This window comes from Eublepharis macularius, chromosome 2 (genome assembly GCF_028583425.1).
Source record: "Eublepharis macularius isolate TG4126 chromosome 2, MPM_Emac_v1.0, whole genome shotgun sequence".
In the NCBI taxonomy this organism is placed as follows: Eukaryota; Metazoa; Chordata; class Lepidosauria; order Squamata; family Eublepharidae; genus Eublepharis; species Eublepharis macularius.
Window position 1 is genome coordinate 102,380,582 of NC_072791.1, and position 20,008 is coordinate 102,400,589.

The following is a 20,008-nucleotide window of genomic DNA, read 5'->3' on the forward strand; positions in this document are numbered from 1 at the left end:
ATGCCTCCTCTGTGCAGGCTGTGGACCTAGTGTCTTCCATGGCAGCACTAGGACTCTCCCAATTTGCATCGACCCCTACACATCAAGCAGGCCACACGCTAGATTTGATCTTTGGGATGGAGTTAAATGGGGATCTGGAAGAGGTAGAACCAGTGCCATGGTCAAACCACTCAGTTCTGAAGGCTCGGCTGGGGATGCCACCCCCCCCTGCAAGGGCGGTGAGCTGATTTATGCTCGCCCGCGGAGACTTATGGACTCGATTGGGTTCCAAAATGCTTTGCGGGATCCAATGCTCCACGGCAGTTTGTTAGATGAGCTGGTGGAGGACTGGCAATGCCAGCTCTCTGAAGCCATAGATGAAATTGCCCCCCCCCATCGCCCTCTTCGCCTCCGTGCGAGACGGGCTCCCTGGTACACAGAGGAGCTCCAACAGAAGAAGCGGGAGCTAAGACAGCTTGAGCGTGTGTGGCGGCGATCTCGGGAAGAAGAGGCAAGATCATCTTATAGGACGTTTATGAAAGCCTATGAGGTGGTGGTGAAGGCTGTGAAGAAAGAGTTTTATGCAGTCTCCATCACGTCAGCTAGCTCACGCCCAGCAAAATTGTTTAATGTGGTTCGGTCACTGGTCTCCTTGCCAGAGGGAGGCCATCGAATTTTGAATTCAGATATTAGCTGTGAGGCTTTGGGGAGCTTTTTTGCTGATAAAATCTTGTCTATCCGCCGTGAGTTGCCAGCCACAGTTGATTCAGTGAATGAGCTGGAGACCCCTTGGCCGTCTTCGGGGCCAATATTTGATCATTTCAGCCCACTCTCTGGGGAGGAAATTGACAGGACCCTGCGATCAGTTAGGCCCACCACATGTCCCTTTGACCCATGCCCATCATGGCTGGTAAAGGCCAGTGCCGAGGGGCTGCGGTCCTCGCTGGAGGCCATTGTTAACCTATCCTTAGGCTCCGGGGGTTTTCCTGGGCCATTAAAGGAAGCTGTGGAAAGGCCTCTTTTAAAGAAATCATCGCTGGACCCTACTGACCTGGTCAGTTACCACCCGGTTTCAAACCTCCCGTTTCTGGGGAAGGTAATTGAGCAGGCATTGGAACTGCTGCAGGGCTTCCTGAAGGATGTCTCAGCCCTAGACCCCTTCCAGTCCGGGTTCCATCTGGGACATGGGACAGAGACATTGCTGGTCACCCTCACAGACGATCTTCGTAGACATCTGGATCGAGGCAGCTCGGTGCTGCTGATATTATTAGATCTGTCAGCAGCGTTCAATACAGTCGATTACGATCTTCTGACTCACCGCCTCGCCGATGTGGGGATACGTGGGACTGCCTTACAGTGGCTTGTCTCTTTTCTCCACAGTCGGGGACAGAGGGTGGCGCTTGGGGAGAAATTGTCATCTCGCCACCCTTTGGTGTGCAGGATCCCACAGGGAGTAATACTCTCCCCTTTATTGTTTAACATCTATATGCACCCCCTTGTCCAGTTGGTGTGAAGTTTCGAACTTGGATATCATCAATATGCAGATGACACCCAGTTGTATCTGATGATGGACAGACGGCCCAGCTCAGCCCTAGATGTCCTGGAACATGCTTTTGCAGCTGTGACTGGTTGGTTGAAGCAGAGTTGGCTGAAACTGAACCCGACAAAGATGGAGGTCCTGTACTTGAGCCATGGGGTTCGGGACTCCAGCTCCCGGCCCTCGATGGGGCACCATTAGTGCCAGTTCCAAGGGTTAAGAGCCTAGGGGTAATCTTGGATGCCTCCCTGAAAATGGAGGCACAGGTCACAGTGGTTGTCAGGTCCTCTTTTTTCCATCTGCGGCAGACCAGGCAACTTGTCCCTTACCTGTCAACGCATGACTTAACTACAGTGATCCAAGCAATGGTCGTCTCTAGGCTAGATTATTGTAACTCGCTCTACGCAGGGCTGCCTTTGAACCCGACCCGGAGATTACAGCTGGTACACAATGCAGCGGCGCGTGTTATTATGAGAGTGCCAAATAAGGCGCATATAACACCATTCTTACGCGAGCTGCATTGGTTGCCAGTGGAGTACTGGATCAGATTCAAGGTTCTGGTATTGACCTATAAGGCCCTGTGCAGAATGGGATCAGCGTATCTACAAGACCGTCTCTCCCCATATATTCCCCAGAGGACACTCCGATCAGGGGACAAACAGCTGTTGGTGGTCCCTGGCCCCAAGGAGGCCCGCCTAGCCTCAACTAGAGCCAGGACCTTTTCGGTCGTGGCTCCCACCTGGTGGAATGCTCTGTCTGTTGAAATTAGGGCCTGGCAGGACTTACTATCTTTTTGCTGGGCCTGCAAGACAGAGTTGTTCCACCAGGCATATGGCTGAGGCTGGGCCTCCGCCGGCCTGGAAAAAAGGGGTGTATAAAACCCTCCCTGTGAAGGCTGTCCACCATCTTGTTATAAATGTGTTGTTTTTAATTAATATGAATTTTTAACTGTATTTTAATTGTATTTTAATATGTTGTTATCCACCATGAGCCCGCTTGCGGGGAGGGCAGAATACAAATTTGAAATAAATAAATACTCCCAGCTATGTCTGTGATACCACAGACTTCCTGAGGAAACTCCAGTCTTTCAACCATCTCCCAGAAAAGAGCATTTTAGCCCCCATGAGTGTTGAATCCTTGTACACCAGTATCCCTCATCAGGATGGACTGCAAGCCATTAGAAACATCATCCCTGACAAGACTACAGCAGATCTTGCCACTGAATTCTGCATGTTTCTTCTCACCTATAACTACTTTAGGTTTGGTGAGAACCTATACCTCCAAATCAATGGCACAGCCGTGGGCACTTGCATGGCTCCACAGTACCCCAACATTTTCATGGTGGACCTAGAACAGTGTTTTCTGAACTCCTACCCATTGGCACCTCTCCTTTACCTGAGATTAATTGATGACAGTTTTATTGTCTGGACTTATGGCAAAGAAGCCCTTGAGAAATTCCATTAGACTTTCCACAACTTCCACCCCACCATCAATCTAACTATGAATCACTCTACACAAGAAATACACTTCCTGGACACCACAGTATAGATGCACGAGGGACCCATAAGTACCACATTATACCAGGAACTGACATATTGGCAAACATTTCTAAATGCCTTGAGCCACCATCCCAACCACATCAAGTAATTCATTGTGTTTAGCCAAGCCCTATCCTATAGTTGCATCTTCTCCAACCCCTCAGACAGAGATACTCACTTGAAAGATCTGCAACAGGCATTTTCAAAACTACACTATCCCTCTGACATGGTAAGAAAGATGATTGGAAAGGCCAGAATGACACCCAGGGAAAACTTGCTACAAGACAAGCCCAAAGAAACTAATAACCAAACACTTCCAATGGTTACCTACAGCTCCCAACTTAAGCCAGTTCAATGCATTATTAATGACCTATAACCCATGCAGGATTTTGACACTTCCCTTACACAGGCACTGAGGGGCTGTCCTTTTATTGCTTACAGACAGCCCGCTAACCTAAAACAACTACTTACAAACAACGATAAACTACTTAACAGTAACATGGACTCTGGTACCAAGGCCTGCAGCAAACCAAGATGCCAACTTTGCCTCTCATATAGATCCTAGCAACACCATCCGTGGACACAACAACATCAGCCATATCATCTCCAGTTCATCCTCCTGCTCAGCCTCTAATGTGATTTATGCCATTACGTGTCAGCAATGCCCCTCCACCCTCTACATTGGACATACTGGCCAGTCCCTTCGATAAAGAATTACTGGACACGTCTGACATCAGAAACCACAACATTAAAAAAACAGTGGGAGAATATTTTAACCTTCCAGGACAGTCAGTTGCTGACCTAAAAATAGCAGTTATCCTGCAGAGGAATTTCAAAGGGAGATTAGAAAGAGACTGCTGAATTGCAACTCAAGACAACACATCCACCTGAACTTGAATTGAGACCTAGGCTTCCTGTCTCATTACCAATGCTGGTTTCTCCACAACCACCACCCCTTTGCATATCACACCCTATCCAATCATGCCTGCTATTGTCATTCACTGACTTTTGTCATTTACCTACTATTGTTATTCGGCATCTGAAATCACTCCACTCCCCAAGATATAAGGACAGATGGACTCACATTCTAGCTGTATCTGAAGAAGTGAGCTGTGACTCATGAACGCTCATACCATACCACAAATTTTGTTAATCTTATAGGTGCTACTGGACTCTTGCTCTTTTCTACTGCAGCCTTAAGGCTTTCGTGACCTCAGTAAGCCCATTGAACAGCACAAGGTGTTATGTCACAGAGAGATCATGCTGGCCCTTAATTCACCTGACTCAATCCCAGAGAAAGCTGATGTCTTCTCAGGAAGAAGAGGGCAATAGAGGGCTCCCACGCTTGCCAAAGGACTGAATCCCCCCACAGGCCCAATTCGGCCCTAAACGGGTCTGTTGTGGGGCATGGGAGCATGCCGCGGCAGGGTGTGGGGGTGCACCATGCCACCCGGGGGTGTGCCGCGCTGCTTGGGGTGCACCACGCTGGGGCGTGGGGGTGCACCGTGCCACTCAATGGTGCAGCATGCCCCCTGCTTGCCAGGTAAGTTGGGTCAGGGGAAGGAGGTGGGAACAGGGAATACCCCGCCCTGGGCAGGGGGAATGCAACCCTAAAAGTGCAACCTGTACATATTCACAGGTTCCCCACCATGTACTAGGCCCGGCTCACCTGCCGTCATGGAACTGGGCCATAGGGAAGAGGCTTCGGTGGGGGGGGGGAGGAAAGGTGAAGATGGAGACAGGCAAAGGTGGTTGAGAAGGAACGAACAAAGAGGGGAAATAAGGACAGTCTATTGGAAGGCCACAGAAGGGAAAGAGGACGCGGTGGGGGAGGGGGAAATGAGATTCCCCCCCTACCACCACCCCGCAATTCCTAACAGGTCCCCTACTTGTATGCTCAAACTGTCATCCTGTGAAGGAGAAATGGCTGTTTTTCTGACCTTTGATGGTATCATAAAAACCAGGGCTGTGGGGACGACTTGATTGGGTTTGGGGATAATATGGAGCTTGGACGGAGACTTGTCCTATCTCAGAATTGGGAGAGGGCACAATCCACCTCTCAGGAGAAAGGTTTACAAGGTTTATAGTCCTTTGTGGTATTGTTCATCTGGGAACTAGAGTGAGGGGGGAGTACCCCAGGACACTCCAGAAGATGCACCCCATTTTGAGGAATCATTATAGGATGCTGAGGTAACTCTAGTGACTTTCAAGTAACATAGTTAGATCTTAGGAATGTAGCTTTTCGTTTTCATATTTAGCTGTGTAACCCACCTTGTCATGATATAATCTTCTTTATATATACATTGCTCTGCAAAATATATCCTAGTAGTAGTAGTACAATAAAGATCATTCTTTGAATAAGAACCAGTTGTGTCAACAGTTCCTTACCCTCTGCACAAGATCGAGGCTCACCATTTTCCAAACTGCTGGTGAAGTGACAAGCCTATTTAAGTTTGGTGGTGGCAACTGAAGAATGGATATAGCCAAGGGGAGAGGGAAGTGTGGATGCTCACCAAGACACAACAAACACCTCACTCCCCCCCCCCCCACTCCTTGCCATAAGTAGTGCAGCTGCTATTATGGCTCTGAACAGAAACAGTTGTCACTGATCGGATTATTGCAGTTGTCTTTTGTGGGTACACATAAATGGAGGCAGCCACACAGAAATAAGGGTTCTGAGTCATGGAGGTTTCTCTGCTCTGAATAGTTTAAAGATCTGTTCATAAAGTAACTGTCAAATACGTAAGTTGTACATAGTCTGTTATAATGACACTAGCATGTATCCTACCTGCACAAAAGATAATGCCTTCCTCCAGCCTAAGGAGACTTCTTCAGCTTAAGCAGTTTTCCACCAGAGGAAAGGCCAGTTATGTTGAAGGAAAGTTTTACACTTTGTGGAGTGGAGTGGTGAGATGCATGCCACTATAATCAAGCATGTACTGATATATGTACTTCTGCTTAGGTTAGTAAAAACTCCATTAAACCGATATACATGCAAGTAATGATATTATTGGTTTGTACCTCCCTTTTTAGGTAAAACATATTTCGGAAGATCCTCCTTGTAAATGCCCTAGTAAATTCTGTGTGGAGCGGCTTTCACAAGGAAGATACAGAGTTGGGGAGAAGATCCTCTTCATCAGGGTAAGAAAGGCTTACTAGCTCTTCTGTAAATCAGTGTATATTAAAATCAGTGAATGATCTTTGTCTTTCCATTGTCCATGACACTATTGGATACAGTCACGAAGGGACACTTCTTGCATACTCAGAATGCCATCCTAAGCATCTGTTCAGGATTGCTCTGTCACATTTTAATAAACATCAGTATGGACAAGATACTTCCTGAAAGCTGAATAGTTAAGTGGTTTGACTGTGAATCAGCACTCTACATGTTCGAATCCCACTACTGCCATGAGCTCAGGAGGTGGCCTTGGGTAAGCCACTCCTCTCAGCCCCAACTCCCCAGCTGTATTGTGGGATAATAATAACACTAACTTGTTCATCACTCTGAGTGAGGCACTAATCTGTCTAGAAGAGTGGTATACAAGCGTAGTTACTATTATTATTAAGATGCTATTAATCTTTTTGGTTCTATTGTCATACTTTTTAAAAAAAGAGATATAGTTTCTTTTTCAGTTGCCATTTCTGTTGTGGATGTTGTATTTATTACTTAATAATTTGAAAGACTGTTGTGTTTGTTGGTTAATTTTATTGAAATATTTCCCCAAAGTGCCCAGGGTTATTTGCATAAAACTGCTACCAAGCATACAAACTCAGAAACAGCAACTAGGGACATGTGCTCCGGGTTCTGGATCCGGGTTTAACCTAGTTTGGGCCCAATTTGGGATGTTTTGGCATCCTGACTCAGCCTCAGCATTGCTGAAGCGATTCAGGAATGCCAAAGCAAAGCTAACTCGAAGCTTTGGTAAGCTTCAGGTAGCATAGCAGCACTTCTTCCCCTTGCCATTCCTTAAGGAACACTCCTTGCCATTGCTTAAGGAATCACAAAACAAAGAGAGAGTCACGGTAAATAACCCAGGAAAGAAACAGTAGCCGTGACCAACTAACTAAGGCAGAATGAAAAACAAATCCAAAGAAATAATGGAAAAGTTACTTTATAAGAAAGTTAATAGAATATAAAATAAACTCTAAGTGGTCAAAAGCTGGCACAAATTGCTAACAAGTGTCCTGTGGGAGTGAAATACAGCTGCAAATACAGCCTTTGCCATTGAGCAAGCTGCCAGCATGCATGAATCTTGACTGTGACTTTCCTTGAGGTTCTGTAACTGCCAGGAAGAAGGGGATGCCTGAAACGGGATTCCATGCTTGCTAACCTGTTGCGGTTACTCCTGATTGTATTTTCAAATATATTTATTGGTCATATACAGCAAAATGCTGTATATGAATTTTGATATATAAGCTTGTATAGCTACTGAACATTTGTGGTCAAACCTGATTGTATGTTCAAATATTTATTGGTTAGTCACTTGGTGTTTGCCATGCAAAATGCTGTATATGTATTTTGATTTGTAAGCTTGCATAGCTACTGTAAATTTCTGTCCATTTACTCTGTGGTTACTCAAGGTGACTTTGTGGGGCGTGCAAGCATTGATTTTGCATATTGCAGCTGTATTTCACTCCCACAGGGCACTTGTTAGCAATTTGTGCCAGCTTTTGACCACTTAGAGTTTATTTTATATTCTATTAACTTGCTTATAAAGTAACTTTTGCATTATTTCTTTGGATTTGTTTTTCATTCTGCCTTAGTTAGTTGGTCACGGCTACTGTTTCTTTCCTGGATTGCTTAAGGAATGGCAAGAGAAAAAAGTGCTGTCAGTGTTTGCGTCTTTTTTTGGCTGATGGGAGTGGGGATGAGCAGATTGGAGTGAGAGGTAAGAGGGGGAGGAGGGAGTGGATCAGGGAAGGGAGGGGGCTGTGAGAGAGTTGCCAATCCCTGCAGCAGCAGTTCTCCTTTAGACATGGGCATGAACGGGGGAAAAAAGAACACGCTGTTCATTGTTCATTGCTGTCAATGAACACGAACAGACGAACAATAACGAACATGTCCCGTTAATGAACATGTTCGGTGTTCGGTGTTCATGGGGGCCAGAATGCCCCCCATTGGACTTAGAGAGCCCATATTCACAGGGAATGTTCAGCAGGCTCTCCTTCAGCCACCACCCAAATTTGGTCAAGATTGCAATATGGATCGTGGAGTTATACATTCCCAAATCTGATGACTCCAGGAAACTTCCATTCGATACAATTGGAGCCACCAGTTGACTTTGACCCCATGTACAAGCAGTGGACTCGAAGGCAAGCTACCTCCCCTCTAGGGGGTGGGGTGTGTGGCCGCTTGCCGCTGGCACCTCCCATGTGCCCACCCGCCAGGCCTCCCAGAAGCTACTTTCCGCCAAGGCATTACATTGCAAGATGTCGGCAGCCGCTGGGCTGGGCGGGCTGGGGGAGGCGGAGGTGGGATCCCTCTAGGGGGTGGAGGGGGTGGCCGCTCGCTGGTGGCACACCCCAGGTGCTCACCCACCAGGCCTCTCAGATGCTAATTTCCACCAAGGCAGTAATGTGGATTGTGTCGGTGGCTGCCGCATAACAAAATGACCCAGCAACAGTCTGCAAAAAGAACCCTCCAGCACGACATGATGGCATATGCACAGGCCTTGCACACACAATCACACACCCTGGTGGGTCAGAGACACCAACATACATCCACCAGATGGGAACACCATGGCATTGGGGCCAATGCTGTTGTCCACACCTCATGTGGTGCAGAGGCTGTTGCCGCCCAAACACACCGGCTGGACATGGAGCATTGGACGTTTAGGTACATGGGATAGATAGGTTTCTCAATAGACAGGTGCATAGCTGTATGAGATAGGTGTATAGGATAGAGGGATGCATGGATACATTTACCTGTATTGGATTGACAGGAGAGACAGATACCATGTACAGGCATATTGGGGAGACCTGTGGATTGTGTAAATATCTGCGTTATCCCATCATTAGAAAGCTGGAAGGAAAGAACCAAGGGTGGGAGGTGGGGCCCACCCCTAACATGTAGAAGCGGAGGCTCACATGCTGGCCGTCAAGGCAGTGGAGGATGCCTTCCCCCCTTATGGGGGAGGCATCAGTTCCCCTAGGAAAGGGGATTGTGGGCAGACAGGTAGGTGCCCACGTGGGGAGCTGTGGGCTGCCCCCCACATCACCCACCGGCCTGCTGTCACAGACATGGCAGTCTATTCAGTGCACCCTACAGAAGACAGCAGTTCCACAGAATCCACACCTCTCAGAGTCAGCTTACATGTGCACGTGGTACAGGCATGCGGTCGCCAGCTTCACCCACCTTCCTGCCTTCGCGGAAAGGACGGAAGTCACAGGACCCATTCCCCCCTGCTCAGAGGGGACAGCAGGTGCCGTGAATGGGGGTACCATGCAACACAACCGTATCAGCAACAGCTCTTGAGCTGCCCTTGCACCCAAAACCAGCAGCAGCAGACAGCACACACCTTCCTGCCTTCACGGAAAGGGTGGGAGGGACCCATTCCTCCCTGCTCAGAGGGGATAGCAGGTGCCATGGAATGGGGAGCACCATGCAGCACAACCATATCAGCAACAGCTTTTAAGCTGCCCTTCGTGTTCCAAAAGTGGCGGCAGCTGACAAAACCCACATTCCCGCCTTCGCAGAAAGGGTGGGATGGGCAGTAGAAGTTGTGGGGAAGGTTCATAGTGGTTCCATCCAGAGAGGGCAAGGTTGAAAGAGGGACCGGGAACTTGTCAGGGAGAGGACACGATAGGCAGGACAAGACATGGGGAAGGGCCATTTGGGCACCATCCAGAGAGGGAGAGGTTGAAAGAGGGACTGTCCGGGAACTTGTCAGGGAGAGGAGGTCAAAGGGTTATCGGCCGCATTGTGGAGCAGGATCGGGACGTCACCTTCACACAAAGTCCCTGACCCTGGAGAGCAGCTCTTTCTCGTGCTTGAGCTCCTTGGCCAGGAACTGGTCAAGCCCATGGATCGGGGATGACCTGACCCAGGCTGGCCTCGTACATGCACATGAGCTCGGTGGCCTCCTTAAAGGGTTTCAGCATCCGGGACATCTAGGCAAAGACTCCATTCCATGGAGCTGAGGCTCAGCTCCTCTCCCGTCCTCAGAACATCCATAGATAACAGAATGTCCTGCAACAGGCCCTTCTGCTCCACCAGATGACATATCATGTCATAGGTGGAGTTCCAGCGGGTGGGCAGGTCCTGAAAGAGTTGGTGCTGAGGTTCCTCCCCTCCCCTGCCTCTGGAACAGCTTACGGGAAGAGTTGGTGCTGCGGGAGAAGTGAGAAGTGATGCACCAGCAGCTGTCCAGATTGCATGTCCACAAGGTTCCTGCGTCCCAGCATTCCCTTGGCTTGCTCCCCAGCTTGAGCACATCCCTCATGACCAGGTGCAGCTTTTGTGCCATGCACACCAGGCCCGGAAGGGATGCCTCTTTCGGAGCTGCCAACATGTTGCTTCCCACATCCATCACCATGAAGCCACGGACAAACCCTTCCCCCCCGGCCATCCACTCCCTCAGAGCCGCCTTTACAGTGGTGTCGATGTTCTTCCCAATATGGACATCGTCCATCCTCCGGGCCTGGAAAAGAACTACCCTGTAGCCCAGTGTCAAGCATGGCACGATTTTCTGTGTGCCAGTTCTTGGCCTGGGGTGGTGGATATCCTCTGGTTGCCACCAGTGGGTGGTGATGGCAAGGTAGCCATGATGGCTCTGCTGTGAAGTGTACTGTACAGCCTTTGGCGGGTGACAGCTTCCTGAGCACCATGTCTCACACAAACTGGTAGAGGGCAAGCAGGACTTGACACCCAATGGTGTGCCATGATGGCATGGAGAACCATAGGGCAAAGAGCTGAAGCAGCCTTTGGAAGCCCATGCCCTCCACGATGGATAGGGGAAATTCTTGCAGGGCAATCATCTCTGCCATGACACGAATGCCCGCCTCCTGAGTCCTTGACTTCACCCTTTTCAACAGAACTATCCCCGACCCCAACGAAGCGGGGCTAGGAGGTGTAGCCTCCCTCCAGCACTGATGTTGTGCAATGCCAGGTCCATTAATAATAAGACCAAAACATCGCAAGATTTCATTGCAGCAGAAGGAGTGGACCTGGTGTGCATGACCGAGACCTGGGTGAGGGATGGAGAGACGGTCGCCTTGAAAGAGCTGGCTCCTCCAGGGTTCTCAGTCCTTCATCAGTCCCGGACAGATGGTCGGGGGGTGGAGGTGGGGGGGGTGGCAATATTCATTCGAGAGTCTTTCTACTTCAGGACTCTCCCTGCTCCAAAGATCCCCAGTATTGATTGTGTTGGCCTGGCGTGGGATGCTGAGGAGAGTTTGGCTATCTACTTGGTGTACCGACCACCTAGCGCACCAGTAGCTACCCTGTTGAACTTGTTAGAGGCGGTGTCAGAGTGGGCGTTGGATGATCCTAGACTGTTGGTCCTGGGTGATTTCAGTGTCCATGTTGATGACGCCGCCTCTTCTCAGGCTTTGGACCTGGTGTCTTCCATGGCAGCACTGGGACTCTCTCCATTTGTTTCAGCTCCTACTCATCAAGCGGGCCACATGCTGGATTTGATCTTTGGGGCAGGGATTCAGGTGGACCCGGATGCTATTAAAGCGGTGCCATGGTCAGACCACCATGTCCGGAGGGCTCGTCTGGCTGTGCTGGCCCCCTCCTGCATGGGTGGTGAGTGGATTTATGCTCGCCCGCAGAGACTTATGGATCCAATTGGCTTTCAGAATGCTCTGCGGGATCCGATGCCTCCTGGTGGTTTGTTGGATGAACTGGTGGGGGACTGGCATGACTGTCTCTCGAAAGCCATCGATGAAATTGCTCCCCATTGCCCTCTCCATCCCTGTGTCAGACTGGCTCCCTGGTATACAGAGGAGCTACATCTGATGAAGTGGGAACGGAGACGACTAGAATGAGTGTAGTGGCGGAATCAGGGTGAAAAGGCGAGAACATCTTATAGAGAGTTTATGAAAACCTATTAAGTGGCTGTGAAGGCGACAAAGAAGGAATACTTTGCCACCTCCATAGCATCTGCAAGCTCACACCCAGCAAAATTATTCCTGGTAGTTCGGTCCTTGGTCTCCCTATCGCAGGGAGACTGTCAAACTGGAAATTTGGCTATTAGCTGTGAGGCTTTGGGGAGCTTTTTTGCAGATAAAATCTCATCCCTCCATCATGATCTGCCAGCCACAATTGATACAGTAAGGGAACTGGAGGCCCCTTGGCCATCTTCCAACCCATTTTTGGATCACTTCAGCCTGGTGTCCTGAGAGGAGGTGGACAGGAACCTGTGGCTGGTGAGGCCCACTACATGCTTCCTGGACCCCTGCCTGTCATGGCTGGTGAAAGCCAGTGCCGATGGGTTGAGGGCCCAATTGGAGGTCATTATTAATTCATCATTGAGCACCAGGGGTTTTCCAGGGGTGCTAAAGGAAGCCGTAGTGAGGGCTCTTTTGAAAAAAACCATCTTTGGATCCCACTGACCCGTTCAGTTACCGCTCAGTATCGAACCTCCCATTCTTGGGAAAGGTGATTGAGCAGGTGGTGGGAGATCAGCGACAGGTGTTCCAGGAAGAGACCTCTGTCCTGGACCCATACCAGTCCGGGTTCCGTACGGGTCATGGAGCGGAGACAGTGTTGGTTGCCCTCACGGATGATCTCCATAGTCACCTGGATCAGGGCAGGTTGGCGCTGTGCATCTTGTTAGAACTTTCAGCAGCATTCGACACAGTCAACAATGAGTTGTTGGCCCACCGCCTCGCCGATGTGGGGATTCGTGGGACGTCCTTGCAGCGGCTTGTCTCTTTTACCCATAGTCGGGAACAGAGGGTGGCGCTGGGAGAGAGATGGTCCGCACGCCAACTGTTAGAGTGTGGTGTCCCACAGGGGGCGATACTCTCTCTCCTGTTGTTCAATCTTTATATGCACCCCCTTGCTCAGTTGGTGCAGAGTTTCAGACTGGGTTGTCATCAATACGCAGATGACACCCAGTTGTATCTGTTGATGGGTGGCTGACCTGACTCTGCCCCTGACACCCTGTTGAGAGCTCTGGAGGCTGTGTCCGGGTGGGTAGAAGAGAGCAGGTTGAAGTTGAATCCCGTGAAGATGGAGGTCCTGTACTTGGGCCATGGACTGTCGGATGCAGGGATCCTTCTCCCGACCTTTGGGAGGGCACCACTTGTGCCCGTACCATCAGTTAGGAGTTTGGGCATGATTCTGGATTCCTCCTTGTCTATGGAGGGCCAGATCGCGGCTGTGGCTCAGGCAGCCTTTTTCCACCTTTGGCAGGCCCGGCAACTGGCGCCCTACCTCTCGGCCCATAACCTAACAACAGTGATTCATGCAACGGTCACCTCCAGGTTAGACTACTGTAACTCACTTTACACACGGCTGCCCTTGGGCTTGATCTGGAAACGTCAACGGGTCCAGAATGCTGCTGTGCGTGTCCTAACTGGAGCTTCTTGTAGGACACACATAACGCTTATCTTGCAGCAGCTTCACTGGCTCCCAATAGAATTCCGGATCTGGTTCACGATGTTGGTTTTGACCTATAAAGCCCTAAACGGACTGGAACCAGCATACCTAAGGGACCGTCTCTCCGTTTATGTGCCCCAGAGAGCACTTAGTTCATCAGGAAAACATCTACTGGTTGTCCCTGGCCCTAGGGAGGCTCAGCTGGCTTCTACCAGGGCCAGGGCCTTTTTGGTCCTGGCCCCAACCTGGTGGAACTCTCTGTCTGAGGACACTTGGGCCCGCCAGGATCTTGTATCATTTAGGTGGGCCTGTAAGACAGAGATGTTCCACCAGGCATATGGTGGAAGCTAATTTTAGCCCATCATTGCCAAGCTTTCCACCGGTCTCCTCTACAAGGGGTATGGAGAGTCCACTCCCTCTGGTTGCCCTGAAAGGGGCACAGTATTTTATCTGTTTTTGTCTGTATTTCCTCTGGTTTTATAATTGATTTTCAGCTGTATTTTAATCAAAGTTGTTCCTTGCCCTGAGCCCGCTTGTGGGGAGGGCATGTTAAAAATAAAATAAATAATAAAATAATAAATAACAACCTCCCCAAGGGCAGCCTGCTTGACCGTTCTGCTCCCACCACCAGCACCCTTGGGGCAAGGCTTCTTCCTTGGTGGATTCCAGTAACCCTCCCACTAATCCCGGCTCAGAGGAGCTGTTAGCCCTCTGTCTCCCCCCGCCGGATGTTTTGCTGGCTGAGGACGGAGACCACAGACTCAGGTGGTGCGTCTTCAGGTGCCTAGTAAGGACCATCGATGACAGGTGCTTCAGGTTATTGCCCCTGTGCACCAGGCCATCACAAACATGGCACCACACCACACGCCTCCATACGGATAGCTTGAAACATGGCCCACTAACAGTTCCAGGGGAAAGAAGATGAAGGGTTACAGGCCACGCTGCAGAGCTGGCACTAGAAGATGGAGTGAGAGGTGGATTGCAAGCAGAGACAGCACCGAGATTTTGGGATGGGGACGTGATGGATGTTTCATCAAACCCCAACCATTCCTCCATGGACCCCTGGCCCTCCTCTTCCTCCTCAAAAAATGTAAAGACATCCTGTTCGCCCAGCAGCAAGAGCTCTTCAGCCTCCTCCACAGCCCCCACAGGTGAATCTTGGGGAGCAGGAGGTTCTGCTTCCCCCCAAGCCCTGCCCAGTACTGCTTCCCATGGGGCAACTAGGACAATCTTTGAACTTCCACCCACGACCATCCTTGGCCCCCGCCCAAAGCCTCATTGTGCCAGCAAACAAGAAATAAGGAGAGGGGGGGAAAGGAGAGAACACTATGAGCCGTCAGCCGAGGTGCCCACTGAGCTTGGCCCCAGAACCAGGCAGCAGCCCTGGAACCAGAGGGAGGGGCTAGAGCCCTAGCCTAGCACTCCCAGAAACCTGACCTGATCAGGCACTGCTAATAATAATAATCAGTGTGAGCCCTCAGCTGATGTGCCCACTGAGCTTGGCCCCAGAGCTAGGCAGCAACCCTGGAACCAGAAGGAGGGGCTAGAGCCCTAGCCCAGCACTCCCAGAAACCTGACCTGATCAGGCACTGATAATAATAATAATCAGTGTGAGCCCTCAACTGAGGTGCCCACTGAGCTTGGCCCCAGTGCCTGGCAGCAGCCCTGGAACCAGAGGGGATAGATCCCTATCCAACCCATCACACACAGAAAAAATCCCAGCTCCAATGCACTCTCCCTTTCTCTCTCCCAAAAGGCTAGCAACAGCTCTCTCCCACTCCACTGCCTGCTGAAACTGAAAGCCACCCTGGCAGCACAGTGCCTTTTATAACCAGAGGTCCCATAGAGCAACACAGGACAGCTGTGGTTGGCAGTCAGAACTGCCTAACAGGGTTTGCAGGGATGAGATTAGCGTTCCCATGGCCATAGAACTCTCCCCTCCCCCCTCCCTCCCCCCCTGGTGTCTCCTCCCATGTAACCAATTGTAACCAATTTGGAGCTCCACTCTTGGAAGGAAGACCTGCTCGAGTTAAATTGGGCTTAGATTGGGGTTTCCAGGGTGACAGAAAGAGTGTAGACAGAGTTCAGGCAGGCCCTGCCTCTGTTGCCAAGGGAATTGATTGAAGGGGCCTGACTGTCTGGCTTCACAAGCAGCGGACGAACACAATGAACGAGGCTTGCAATGACCACTTGTTCATCTAGAATGGGGTCTCATGAACAGCTTGTTCGCGAACCGCTGATCTGGCTGTTCGTAGCTTTTTTGCATTCGTAATGTTGTTCATGCCCATGTCTACTCTCCTTCCATGGGGATTCTCTGAGAGGAGAATTTTTTTAAAAAATGCTGCAGGGCAAATCTAGGGTGCTTTCTAGGTGGCTGGGGGTGGCATTTTGCAAGCAAATGTTCCTTGGTTCAGTTTGGTTTCGGTTGAATTGGTTGTGATTTTCTGATGTGAAGGTTGGTCCTCATAAGGAACAATGGAGATCCATGGTGGATGGGGCACCTTCTTTAGGGAGCCATAACATGGCCCTCTGAATTCCAATCTCCCTGAAACTTGGGTGGTCGTGAGAGGAGTGCAGGTTTGGTGCATTTTGCTTGCAAAATGCCACCCTCAGCCACCTAGGACCTCCCCCCCCCCAATTTTCCCCATAGGGACAACCCATTTCAGAACATCAGAGCATTTACTGAAAATTCCTCAAACGTCCAATTCTGATTGACTGTTTCCATGAGAAGAAATCATCAGAAGAAAATGCTAGCTAGGAGGAATGCAGTTAGTGCACCTGCAGGTAACGGGTGGAAACAGTCTTTTATATTTGTGGGTCCTGGGCCACAGAGGGCTTTATGGGTTTATCCTCTGCAGAGGTGGTTTGCCATTTGTTTATTGATAAAAGAATAAACCTGACCTTCTGCAAATCTACTATCTTCTGTTAAAATTGGTCAGTGCTAAATTGGTATTTGTGAAATAATAAAATAAGCTAAAAGAGAAGGTTTGACTGCTTATTAGGATGTGCCCTCTTTTTCTTTCTTTGACTTCAAGTTCATTTTAAGAAGAAAGTCATAGCAGTTTATTACAAAGTAGTAATAATATACAGCATTTACAGAACGCTTTCAGTGTTCAAAGTGATTCATATAAATTATCACTGTAATCCTTAAAAGAGACCTTTAAAAACGCACCAGTATTATGAGCTCCATATTGCAAATGGTGGACTGAGCTTTGTATAAGGCTGCTAACGAGTTCATAGAGGATTAACAGATTTCCAGAATCTCAATCCTGAGTCTCATGGGAAAGGGCTTGTGATGTCACATGGAAAAGCAGTGGTCAAGATAGAAGGAGTCAAGAAACTACAAAGAAAAGCAATGTTGAATGTTAGACAACCCCCTTAAAAATAATACACATGCACACAGACACTCACTCACGTATTGTTCAACATACCTGTAACTTGTATGTGAATGTATGGCAAACAACCCTCCTATTTTTTTTTACTGAATAACTGTGAAAAAAAACTAATCTTGCATTTAAGTAAATGCCATACTTCCACACAGCATAGAAATTGTACCACATAATATTGAAGGCTGTGTATAGTTGCAGTCCTGCGATCTTGAAAAAATAGATGCTTTTCAACATACACATAAAAATTTAAAAATGGAATTACACAGTAACACTGTGCAGTCTTATGCAGACTTACTCCAGTTTCAGTACAGTGATGACCATGTTTAGTATTCTTCTCCATCTTTAAAACAAAGTAGCTATATAGATGCTAACTCACAGTGCAAACTTTATTAAAGATAGGCAATGCAGTTGCTACGGAAACAGAGCCAGGACTTTTCTTTTGAGATTTATGATGAAATAGGGCTTGCTTGCTGATTTTTTTTTCTGTCTGTCCAAGAGCATCTGTATGTATTATAAATTCTAGCAGTATCTAAATCCAATAAAGAAAAATTAAATTTGAAACCAGGAGATTAATAATTTTGATGTGCTTTGTAACAGAAATAAAGGAAGACAACATATAATAAAATTATGTATTTCTCATTCATATAATTGTTTATTAGTTGTTTAGTACCATCAGTATACGTCACACTTTATAGAATGATGTTAAAGAGGTAGGTTCAACACCTGAGGAATTTTTGATTCTGGGAATGATGGGGAGAAGGATGGAGGGATGTTAATAGGATGTGGAGATAAACTGAAAGAATTGCGTGTATCTGGCCTTGATTTCAAAATCTTTTGAAAATGTTAGCTGTGATAAAAAGAAGTTCAAAAACTGAGCACTCTGTAGAAAAACTTATAATTTTGACAACTATACATGTGTAATCAGACCTTTTTATGCCAGTGCAAATCTCTGTTTAAACTGTAGTAAAAATGATTTGTTAGACTGCTCAGTTTTACTACGTGTAAAGCAGTACTTTTTTCTTAAAGAAAGAGGTGCCTGTACACATAGTGTTCTCCCCTCTCGGTCCAAGTTCTAAATGCCTAATAGGTGCTGGTATCTACCATACACTTGGGTACTTTTTAAATTTTCTCCTCTTTTTCTTCTCTTTATTAGTTTCATGTCCACCTTTTTGGTGGGGAATTAAATTCATTCAAACATTATCATTTGAGAGAAGTGACCATATTTTATCTTTTATTCTGTTTTTAAATTTATATTTATCTTGCCATCTTTTTTTAAATAAGACATTACATTTCATCCTTATCTCTTGGACTTAAGAGAATCATGTTCTAACTTGTTCCAACCTTTTACCCCGATGAAATTTGCAAAGGATGCGATGAGATGATTATCTCTGGATACAGGATGAAATCTTTTAGTTTTGAATAGACAGGAAAAGGAGTGATTAATGATTTTATTTCTATTTCAATGTAAATGTGCATCCTGTTTTTCCATCTGCAAGGTTCTGAAAGCAGCTTGTAGCCAAACAATGCAAACTGCACAATACAATTAATCAAAAAAGGTGCAGTGCTGAAGCATCTAGCGGCTCTTAAAACACCTGCAATGTACTAAAAATCAATAAACTTTAAGGCCATAAACATTACAATGCACCATATCCTTTAAACAAAAATGACTGTTCAAACAAAAGTGGAGAGTTTTCCTCATATGAAATATCATAGTATTGTTGAACTTCCATTGTACTTATAAGATATTTACTTCCATTGTAACTTATAAGATATTTATAATTAGTTTAAGACTATAATACTACAAGTAGACGACCCATGAAGACTTGAGGGGCATTTTGTTTTCCATGTATTCCCTTCTCCCACCATTTCCTCTTTGTCTTCCTTGGCAGTCCCTGTACCTCTCTCTGTTTTCCGGTTTCTTTTTCTCCTTCCCACCCACCAGCCAACATAACTTTATCTGCCCTCCTGTCTTCAGCTTTTCCTCCTTCTCTCCCCTTGGCAGCCTCTCCCTGAAAAAACTCTGGCCATGTTGTGCAGTGGCCACCAGCATGAGGCAGGGCCCAGTTGCATCATGGCCTCCAGTGTTAGTCTAGTTCCACTTGTGTGGTGGCTGTCAGTGCAGGCCAGTCCAGTCCTGGTTGAATGGTGGCTGTTGTTAGTACCAGGCCAGACCCAGTGATGTGGTGGTCACTCCTGCACCCAGTGGTGTGGTGGATGCTGCAGGGCTGGGCCCAGTGCAATGGCCACTATTGGGCTGGGTGTGGTGGCTACCATAGGGCCAGGCTCAGTAGCATGGTGTCCAACAATGGGCCCAGCCAATTTTATGGATTCCCAATAGTCCCTGCTGGGCCTGTCCCTGGTGAGTCCTACTCCATGAAAGAAGATGATAGTGGAGAGTGAGTGGGACCTTACCCAGGACTGTTTTGACCTTCCAAGTCCACTCCAGCTTTCCTCACCACAGCCTTGCTTTACAGAAACCAAGACATGAAAGACTTTTGGCAATATTGTTGTGGCTGCCTAGCAACCCCCAACAGTTACTGAAATAGAGTGAGCATTTTTTCCTTAAAGTTACAGGCCTTGTTTCTGTTATTTTAGAGAGTCTTGATCCCTCAATATGTGTGTGTATGTGTTTTAAGATTTCAAATTTTTCTGGACCCCTTCAGGTTTGTAAAGAAATCCCCTTGATCTGCCCTTAGCTCCATTTTGCAGCTCTATTAATCATATTGTCTTTGGCATGGTTCAGAAACAGGTTGATTGATAAGGGCATCTTTCTGAACTTCTGTTTCAGTCTGAGAAGTATGTAACTTATTTTATTCTTAAACAAATGGTTAAAGTCTGTTTACTTTTCATTCTTGTTTCAAATGCAACTTGCAGTGCAGCTTGGGTGGGTGAGCAAGGTTGCCAATAGGGAGAAGTAAATGGACAAGATTCTTGGGGCCTGGTTTGCTATATATTTATTTTAATGTTTTACCCCACTTTTCTTTGCAAGAGGGACGCAGCTTACAACATCGTTCTC

The 20,008-nt window shown here is 47.8% G+C and overlaps 1 protein-coding gene across 1 annotated transcript in view; it reads left to right on the forward strand.

The window, feature by feature from the left end:
* The window catches only part of GAS2 (growth arrest specific 2), a 232,832-nt gene that overhangs the window by 144,283 nt on the left and 68,541 nt on the right, over nt 1–20,008 (forward strand). Inside the window, exon 7 of the mRNA XM_054972360.1 lies at nt 6,088–6,195. Coding sequence (XP_054828335.1) covers nt 6,088–6,195 — 108 coding nt within the window. The remainder of the gene's footprint in view (nt 1–6,087; nt 6,196–20,008) is intronic.